The 10878-nt window shown below is 42.6% G+C and overlaps 1 protein-coding gene across 1 annotated transcript in view; it reads right to left on the reverse strand.

The window, feature by feature from the left end:
* Positions 1-201: 201 nt before the first annotated feature.
* The window catches only part of palm1b (paralemmin 1b), a 26492-nt gene continuing 15815 nt past the window's right edge, over positions 202-10878 (reverse strand). The window contains exons 4-6 of the mRNA XM_080783921.1: positions 5159-5274; positions 3948-4018; positions 202-3700 (exon numbers count right to left, since the gene is read on the reverse strand). Of these exons, the coding sequence (XP_080640047.1) occupies positions 3330-3700; positions 3948-4018; positions 5159-5274 (558 nt within the window). The 3' untranslated portion in view covers positions 202-3329. The remainder of the gene's footprint in view (positions 3701-3947; positions 4019-5158; positions 5275-10878) is intronic.

Here is a 10878-nt window from a genome sequence, read left to right on the forward strand (position 1 = left end):
TCTGTGATTGCTTCCATTAATGCCAGTTAATTGCAGCTTCATTCATTAGAAAGCCAAGATGCCAAAACCACTCGTGTCAGACTCATTACCCAAAGCTCACCACACGAAGTTGTGTGTGTGTGTGTGTGTGTGTGTGTGTGTGTGTTGGAGTCTTTATTGTGTTCTTTTAGTTAATTACATACACACAACACAACACTTGACTGATTTGCTGTAAACAAACAGTAGTTTTTATTCAAGATAAAACATTTAGACGACCACATAATAGATGAACAGGCATTGGTCTAACACAGGGTGGCCTCTCTCCGTTCCAGTTGTAGACTTACTCAATTTCGTCTTGATTCGATTCGTCTAAGAACTTCAACTTGTTAGTGTTCATCTATTTGTCCGAATTATGTTTTATAGTTTGTTTTGGTCCCAGGGACATGACACATTTTCTTCATAAAGGATAATAACTTCAGCTGTTGATTACAGCATCAACAGAGGCAAAATTTGAGAGGCAAACTTTCTGCAGGACACCACATTTCTTTCTTCTGAGAGTATTAAATAAAGCTGCATTCAAAGGTTATTTTCTGAAGAATCATTGCAGTGTTTCGTCATTGTTGTTGTTGTGTAAAAGGCAGCATTTCAAGAGTGTCTCCGTGACCGGAAGGAGAGTAGGACAAACCTGGTCTATTATGAATGACAGACGGACAAGTCCAACTAACTGAACCTGACAAGGCACCAACAATACACAGATGTAGTCATGTTTCTTTTTTAAGTACACACATCAAGTACAATATACCGCCCCACGCAGAGGCCATAAAAAACAAAAGAAACATGAGTCAATTTCAAGAAACGAAATCGTAAAATCATATAACTACAACGGCGCTGTACATAAAGCATATCTGCTGGCTGTCCATGGCCGGTGACTTCCCTTGGAATGTTGGGGGGCATTGCTCTGGTGGTAAATGCCGGCAGGACTAAAGAGAATGCACCAGGCACCAAAGATCCATGCTCAAGGGTTAAAAAAAAACTCTTGTTCATTAGAAATAGGCAGTACAGTCCAGATGAACTACATCTCCCATAATGCCCCTCACCAGTGATTTCAGTGTGACAGAGGGAGCCAGTGGAACAGTAGAATAGATGGTGGATGGAGGGTTAGAAGAGACTCACGGTTAGCACCAACCTCAAAGGTTTCTTTATACTGCATGTTTGTGAGCAGGGAGCAGGGTTTGTTGTTCAGATTATATGGATGAAAAAAGTGGGATAGTGATGACGATGTGTAAGTGTATGAGACATGCGCAGTCAGAGGGAGTTGTATTTTAGGCAGCATATAATCAATGTACCCAGACATCCATGGCTTCTACACTGTGAGTGTTCATTTAGATCTGGGAGTGCACAAATGTAACCAACATTGACCCATACAGGTCTATTTGGTTCTTACAATCTGTGAGTTGCCAAATGTATAAATTAACACACAGTGTTTTACTGTGGTTGATAAGTTGATAAGGGCTAATAGAACGAACAAAATTATAAGACCAAGGGCACATGTTTTTTGACAACACTTTCAAGGATTTAAAGCTGAAATCCAGAACTTACTTTAACCAATCTGTATGGTACAGTATAACGAGCGCTTAGATGTCATCTCTACTCCAAATGTCGACCTGGTAGTCGGGTAGGACACCCACTTTATTGTAGCATGTACTGTACATCATTGCAATTAACTTTCTGCCAGGAGAGGGAGACCATGTACTGTACATAAATAATACAGATTGCAGCTTTAAATATTTTGAAGTGTAGACATGCATGTATGTGACAGTCTTCCACCAGACATTATTAAAGTTTCAAATGACCAGTGTTAATTGGATAAAAAATCAAACCACAAATTGAATGACGTAAAATTGCTCCCCCAGGCCAAGACAGTCAGGGGTTAAACTGGGAGCTAGTAGAAGACAGAAAGCAGTAGCCGACCAACGCACACAAAAAAATAACATTAACAGACTTTATTTGGTTCAAGAAGAAAAAACAAATGCTTCTTGCTTCCTTCAGCATGGAGGAGCGAATCCCAATTTAACCCCTGAACTCACAGTACATTCATGTGAACGTGATTCAGAGCGCTGCGACAGAGACGTGGAAGTCATGAGAGCTGCAGGGCTTCATGCAGTGCTACCTCTTCATTCTACATCAACATTACTTTGACAGGAACACAATTATGAAAACATTTATAGTCATGGCAACATTGGTTTTAGGATTCTTCTATTGAACACAAGTTGTTCTTTTCTTCTTATTTTTTTGTTAAATAGAAAAAGTGATCTTACACGTACATGTGTTTATGTGACATACAGTATTTGCAGGAGGCAAGCATGGATGTACAGAGATCTGTGTCCTATTTTACTTCTGTCTGATCGTGCTGTAGTTCTTGTAAAACCTATTGTGTATCTCTAACACTGCCAATCCTATTTACCATGTACAGTTATAAAGACTTAATGTGGCTAAAGATACAATGAGTGAGTCTAAGAAAAGCGCAGACTTTCGTCATGATTGTTGAAGTGCGAATGTCGTAGTGCGTACAAGCATCACATGCAAATGGTGGTTAGCGATGATACGTGGAACCAAAAAACAATAAATACATTGTATAAAACATAATTTGATATCAATATATTAAAATACTATTCAAAATAATATCTTAGACAATATTGTAATATGAAATTGACCGATAAATAGTTGGTAGGCCTACACAGAGAAATATATATATATATATATTTAAGTATCTGTGTCCTTCATAATTTGGTGTTTTGGACTAAATTACAAGGGTCCAGAATCCAGGTGTCCCCCAGGGGTACGCAGTACAATCCAGAGACCTTATCTTTTCTTTCTTTTTTTCTCAACGATAATAACAATGAACTTACAGTACACAGTCCCATAATAAAGATATACATATACCGAATACAATATAAATGTCAAGACAGAAAAATAGAAAAATATCGATAGAAATCAAAAGTAAAATACATATCAGAGAAAGTATACAGAGTTTGGTGTACTGTGTATGAGTCTCTCTGGTTCTTATTGTGGCTGAAGATGCCATATTGGCTTTAGTTGTTGATATTGTGGCCGTGGAACCGTACTTCTCTTGTTGTCGTTGCCGTTGGTGTCATATTTCTTCCAGTCCTGATTCGCACACTCCCGTAACAGACGCACACGGCATGCACACAAACTTGCAAAGCACAGATACACACAGCTATAGGCATACCTGCACAGAGGCAAGTGTGCACCTAGCACACATGTGCACAATCACATACGCACGTCGCACACACACTCAGACACACACACAAACACACACACAAACAAACTCACATGACCGTGCAGCATTTGCAGGTCTGTTTCTTTTCCTTCTCTTTCTCTGCGTCCTCCCCTCCCCCGTTGGCTTTCTCCTTGTCCGCCATGCTGCCGTTGGGCGGGGCCGGCTCTTCCGCGGCCGCCTCTCCTGCCGTCTTGCCTTCCCCGTCCTCGATGACCACGAACTCGGCCTTGACGTTTCCGTCCACCCCGTCCTCTGTGGCGCGGTCCTCCTCTTCCTCCACAGTCTTGTAGCCCATGAAGACCAGGGTGACGGGGTTGTCTGCGCTGGCCTGGTCGGGGCTGGGGCCCAGCAGCTTCGCCTCAATCCCTGTCACCTCTCTCCTGGGTGTCTGGCCTGAAGCATGCACCACTCCGTTCTCTCCTGCAGGGGGCAACGTGGCACCGCAGAGAGAGAGAGGGAGGGAGAGAGTGAGAGATACAGAGAAAAGGAAAGAATGAAATGAAATATTATTTTAATGAGCGCCAGAAGAGAGGAATGATTTGATGGATCAAACGTAGAAGCCATTATTAGCCCACTCTTCGTCTTCCCGTCCGATTCCCGACTGCCCAGGCTTTGTTTCCATGGTTTCCTGTTCTAGCCCATACGTTGCCATGGGTACTGAATTTACCTCCATTTTCTTTGGCCACGCCCTCATTGGCTGATCCTCCAGTCTCCAGTTCCTCAATATCCTGCTCCAGTCTGATGTACACACACGCACGCATGCACGCACACACACACACAGTGATTAGTGAACACTGAATTTAATGAGTAATTATTTGTGTCATACATTTGACATCCAATCAGTTCACTGAAAACCCCCAGCAAAATTCTCCACCAAATGTTTTGAGCCTAATGTGTTGTTCACAATGACGTCCCATTTTCCATCTCTTACGGAAGAGAATTAACTGTTATGTATTAATTACACATTAATTTGTTGTAGAAACAGAAACTCTGTTTGGCTCCTCCCCTTTCTTAGTCCAAATTTCCTCCCATGTGCGTCTGTGTTCATTCCATTCACTCAAATAATTTAACGATTTAATTGTGTCTTTTGCTTTGAACATTGATTTGAAATGTTAGGCACACGTATCAAACACCAATCAAGCAAATGTTTGGACGTTTTTTGGGGCCACAATGCTTTTCCAATGTGGGTCACATGGTTTGATCAAACATTTGTGTTTGATTGCTGATTGCTGGTGTTCTGCCCCTCCCCCCTCATCAAACAAAAATGTTTGGTCAAACCATGTGACTCCCATTGGAAAAGCAACCCAGAAAAACGACCAAACATTTGCTTGATTGGTGTTTGATACGTGTGAATGAGGCCTTACAATTTGTATTTCTTTTTGCCTTTTAGGCCTCGTAATCACAAATTGCACAGGGGCAGATATGACAAATGACTTAAATATACAAAGAAATCACTGACTTCCAAAAAGTTTACAAAATAGCAGAAATAGTAGATCTGCTATCTCTTCTATTTTTGTGTATGGACATTAGTGAACACTGAACACGTGACGTCCCCCAGAGAGGACGTATAGGGCCTTAGTCCTAATCCTCCTCCCAGCCCAAATCACACCTTGGAAAGCATGAGTGTCTATTTCAAACAAATTGTTTGAAATACAAAACAAAAACACTCATATTTTGACAGCAGGAATTGCCTGTCATAATTTGACCCCCCAGCCATAAGTATTAAGTACCATTCATTGTCAGTGGAAGCCAGCGACATGACGTTACAAAGATGCAAGGATGCATGTAGCTGCTCCAAACTCACAACGCGTGTTTGCATCGTCTCATCTGCCCGTGTGAACGCACCATAACTGACAGAGAGATGAATGCCACACTGACCTGAGGATGACTTGCTCCAGTAGCTTGGTCTTCACATCATCGTCCAGCAGACGTTGCTGAGTCTCCTCCTCCTCTGGAGCGCCATCCAACAACCAGCGCTCCCTCAATGCTTTTGACTGTAATGGGAAGGAGGAAAATGGGATCAATGGGGAATTGGATTCATATAAATTATAAACCAATTAACAACTAACAAGGTTGGGTGATTGGGTAGAAAAAAAACAGCGGTTCCCAAACGTTTTTGGCCATGCACCCCCTGTTACCTCCCGACCTTGACCTAACTGATGCACTTACCTCCCAACCTGGCTGATGCACCCCCCACATGGAAATATAAATTGCATAAACTATATAGAAACTTTGACAGAAAAAGACTCACTCACCGTATAAAAATAGAAGTAAAACATGCTCATAAAGTGCTCTGTGCTCAAAGTGTAATTAAAAAGCAAACGTTTCGGTCCTAAGACCTTCGTCAGTGCTATATGCTATATGATATAGCACTGACGAAGGTCTTAGGACTAAGACCTTCATCAGTGCTATATGCTATATGCACTTTATGAGCATGATAATATAAAAAAGTCTAAAGAGTTTTACTTCTATTTTTATACGGTGAGCGAGTCTTTTTCTGTCAAAGTTTCCCTTATGTTTTTGAGACCACCGCTACCGTAGTAGAGTAGTACCGTAGTTTGGAAAAAAAGGACAAAGTTTTCTCAGTGCATAAGCTATATAGAGACATATATTTCCTTTTTATCCACATATATGAACCTGAATATGGCATAATATATGAAGCATATGCTATTCTGCATTACTTGCCATATATTGGCATAATATGTTAATATATTTAAAATAAAACCATAGCACCACCATTAGACTTTTCATGTTGCGCACCCCCTAGAAGACGCTCGCGCACCACAAGGGGTGCACGCACCACAGTTTGGGAACCACTGGGGTAGATTATAGCATTTGCCGTCAGTTCTTTTCCCTATAAAAGTTATTATTTCAAGGAAATCAGATTGTCTTAGTAGCATTCGTAATATCTTTGTACAAGATGACGCAAGCCTATGCAATCTTATCTTTATTGAAATTGTCCCGTATCACCTAGAGCAGGGGTCACCAACCTGGGGTTCGCGAGCTACCAGTAGCTCGCGGGAACCTTTCGAGTCGATCGCGAAGTGTCAGACCCATTGTATAATGTCAGTGCCGCTCGTCACATGCAAATTAATTTTGAGCAGAGCGCTGTGGCTCTGAGTTTGAGAATAGACCCCATCGTCCAAGGGTGTGTGTGTGTGCGTGTGTGTGGTGGGGGGGTGGTATCTTAGCAACACTGAATGATCTGTCCCATTGGTCGTGTGCTCGTATCATGAGCCAATGGCTGCAGCTCTGAGCTTCCCAGACCCAGGTTCCCATTACGTCATGCCGTAAAGAGAACTGACAGCCACACGGCTGCTACCATATTAGCAGCTGTGAGCGCTCTTCTCTTCTCGTGAAGAAAGCAGGACAGAGTTGTCAAATAAATCCCGCCGTCATTCATACTGTATTTATTCTCCGACCCGACATTAAAATACAGAACAACGTGCTCACGGGGCTCGTGACAGGCTGCAGACACTTCGAGTTGGGACTACTAGCCGATAGCGCCGCTGCTCCTTCAGTTTTCGTTGTTCGTTGTTATATTTTTTATTATTGGGATTTGATCATTGATGCAAATTCTAAACATATGGATGCAGCTGCAGAAGTTGTGTTGCTTAAAGGAATGCATAGTTGCGTTCTCCTCAACTGCTGCGCAGCAACAACAAAAATATAAAAATGAGACAAATATACTGAATATACCAGTCTGCAATGCAAACTAATAGGCGAGTGCACTCCAGGGCATATGCAAAGGGAAAGAAATAAAGAATGACTTCTGTCCGTGACAATAATCAATGCTACAGTTTGAATTCTGTACACACGCACACATAGAGCAAAAAATATGATAAATATGAAAACTTGTTGAAGTACAACGCATGAGTCAAGTAGCTGCTTTTGTATCAAATCCTATTTACTGAGCCTACTGTCATTGAACTGCTGTCCGATAAAATGCAGGATGTGTTTGCATTAACTTCAGATATTTAAATGGAGATTATTGGATTAGTAAGTGACTGTCACCTGCAGGTCAGAGCTAAAGAGAAGGAATTTTGGTCTCTTGTGAGCAGAGAAGTATCCCCTGATTGTGTCGTGTGCACTGAAGCTGCATGCCTACTTTGGTTGACACCCTCAGACTGGCAATCACTAAATATGAACCAGATTTCAAATGCTTGCAGATAACACAGCAGTCTCATTAAAGGTGGGCTGACCCTGAGAGTATGTCACCATATCTGTGCAAATATATATGGTCATGTTATGCCTATGTCATTTGAACATCTGCCAATGTGAATATTCATTGAAATGAGAAACAAAATATTTCTAATACTAATTATTTCTAATTTGTCTTAATATTATTTGACATTGATAATATAACAAACTTACTATAAGTATTTATTCTAATTTAAGCTTTAGTCTTTGTGTGGATGTGTGCACATGCATTGAGCCTGTCAGAAATAGCAAAAAAACAAGTGTTTTTTCTAACACGTTTTAGTGGTAGATCTTGGCTTACAATTGGGAATAAAATGGGCTCTTGGGCTTGAAAAGGTTGGTTACCACTGACCTAGAGAGTATGTCATGCTAGATCCGGCCAGCTGTTGCACAGGTACATGCACTGTGCAACTGGGATGAGATGATGGAATTTATAATCTCCCACTCTCCCAAAAATCCTAAACACAATGACTTGCACCACGTGCACTTCTTCTTTCAGAATTGGTTATCTGTACTTAATTGAGACAGGCAGGCTGGTTGTGCCCTTTGGCCACTCTGCAGCTATCTGCCAGTGTGTGTGCCCAGCAATCCCATGACTCCCACCACTCGGTTAACACGTTCCACCTCAGCTGCCAACTCGGGAGCCGGCGTGGCATGCTGCCAGACACTCTGGGTTTAAATTTCAACCATAGATCATTATTCACACATGTTCTATTCCCTCATGTTCAGGACAGTTCTCCAGGTAGATTAGTACCTCCCTCCGTCTATGTATTGGTGAGGCCTGAATGAGACAGCAGTCAAAACTATCATTTGTGACGTCATTGAGGGAGTCTTCCTGGAGCTGCTTCGGGGAAAAAGGCAGGTGACGCTGTGTAAATAGCAGAGTCCAGGGTCATTTTTTCGGGATAGGATTACATTAATGCATTTCCCGATTCAGAACAGCTACCTGCTACTATTACAGGTGTGGGAGAGGGTTCATAGTTCATACACACAAATATTGATTCATGTGCCTGAGATAGTGAGAAAAGCAGTTATATTTAGTAGTAAGTTATGTTTGTCAAGAGTGGGATTTTCATTTTTGTAATATCAAGACAAGAATGTTTAACAAACAGGATTCGTAGTGAGATGGTTAGACCAATGTGGCGAAAGAAAACCTTGACCAGACACACAGAAAACGGGGAGGATAAAAACACTCCCCGTTTCCACACGAGTCTGAGAATCTGGACCTCTGCTTAACGTGAATTCCTCTCCAGTGATGCAACAAGAATTTCCAAAGCAAAACTCCCCCTTTTCTTTCTATTTCTTTTTCTCCTCTGCTCTCCCACCCCAACACTGCCCCTTCCTCTCTCTCCCTCATGCACCCTGCTATCCATCAACAAGTTCATGAACCTTTTCTTTTCTTTTCGCCTTAATCTTGAATGGGGCTGTAACTGTCCATGTATTGGACAGTTACAAAAAACGTTTTGTCCATTTTAAAACGTTATGTCCATCTAAAGCTGACGCACACGCACGCACACACACACACACACACACACACACACACACACACACACACACACACACACACACACACACACTGTAATTCAACACTTGGAAATACTACATGGTCTCCTGAGTCCTGAGCCTTACATCAAATCATGCCTTACGCTCTCTCTTAGCTCACTCACTCACTCACTCACTCACTCCGTATCATCTCTCTTTCTACCCCTCTATTGCTTTCCATCTGTCTTGCATTTCACTCTCTGTCTCTCTCTCTCACTCCTTCTCTTGCCACACCCTACCCCAATGTCTGACATCACTTAATATACTCACCCATGCATGTGCACACAAAAATGTCAACACACACACACACACACACACACACACACACACACACAGACCACGTAGTGCACGCACTCATGCACATACTAGTCTGACGCACGGCATGGTCATAAAGCCCAATCGCTGAGGCTCACGTCTGCTCCATTGTTCTTACGGGTAAAAAGCTGCTAACGTAGCAGACAATGGGCGGAACTAGGATGCACACACACACACACACACACACACACACACACACACACACTCGGCAGCAGAGAAAGCGGAGGTTTCCATCTACCAATCAAAGAAATCACAACCCCTATTACTGTTTGAATGGTTAACAGTGTTTATGCTTTAACACCTCTGTACATGTGTCTCCTTAGTTGACGTGTGTGTGTATGTGTGTGTGTGCATGTGTGTGTGTGTGTGTGTGTGTGTTGATGTGCAACAGCATGTCTTGACTTTATGCGTGCTTAAGTGGAGAGAGACAGAATGTGTTCATGGCCGTTGTCATGGGTTACACACAGTGAAATCCATAGTGTTAGACTAATATAACTCCAAAGAGTGTACAAATGGAACCAAATAGACCGGTTGGTTCAATTTGTACGTGAGGTTAAATTAACACGGAGGATTTTACTGAGCAGTTGAAGCTGAGGCAGGTACAACGATGTGTTGTGTAAATGAAAAGGTTTATTGGCTTTTCCACATTAACATCGCACGGCCATGGAAAAAAAGTCTACTTGCTGAAGTTTGCACAAAGACACTAATAATGTGCCTGTGCTGTGTGACCACATACTCACTCCTCTTGTGTGTGTGTGTGTGTGTGTGTGTGTGTGTGTGTGTGTGTGTGTGTGTGTGTGTGTGTGTGTGTGTGTGCGTGTGCGTGCGCGCGTGCATGTGTTTGAGAGAGAGAGAGCTGAAAGTGGGGTGCGGTGGGTGTAGGAGACGTTTCCTGTTGGTGGGAGTGGGACAAAAATCTGTTTCCTCTGCCTAAGTCCTCTGTATTGTCACAGGCTTCTATGTACTTTAGTAGAGTTACACACACACACACACACACACACACACACACAAAGGGTTGCTCTGAAAATAGAAAAGTGGGAGCACGCAAGGATAATAGCACAGGTCACAGTCACACACGCATGCACACATGCACAGTCACACATGCACAGTCACACACACACACACACACACGCACCACAACCTTTGCTCTTATCTCTGACCAGCTGCATTGTGCAGGGCTGAAATAGCTTTGATAGTGCTGACACACACATTGATTAAAGCCTTGGCTCTGATGTGTGTGTGTGTGTGTGTGTGTGTGTGTGTGTGTGTGTGTGTGTGTGTGCGTGTGTGTGTGTGTGTGTGTGTGTTTGTCATACTGTACTGTATGACACTATGTAGGCCTATGTGTCTTTACGGATGTATTTGCATGCGCGCATGCTCATGGGTTTGTATGTGTACTGTGCACGGTGCACCAATCTGCAACTGTGTGTGTCTATTAACAGCATGTGGAGGAGAGGCTGGTCTTATCTGCTGTCCGTTCTGAACATACCGTGACAGCACCGTTAGGGAGTATGTGACTCTGACTGTTCCTGACACAGAGG

This window comes from Protomyctophum bolini (assembly GCF_963924005.1).
Source record: "Protomyctophum bolini genome assembly, chromosome: 15".
NCBI classification, from domain to species: domain Eukaryota; kingdom Metazoa; phylum Chordata; class Actinopteri; order Myctophiformes; family Myctophidae; genus Protomyctophum; species Protomyctophum bolini.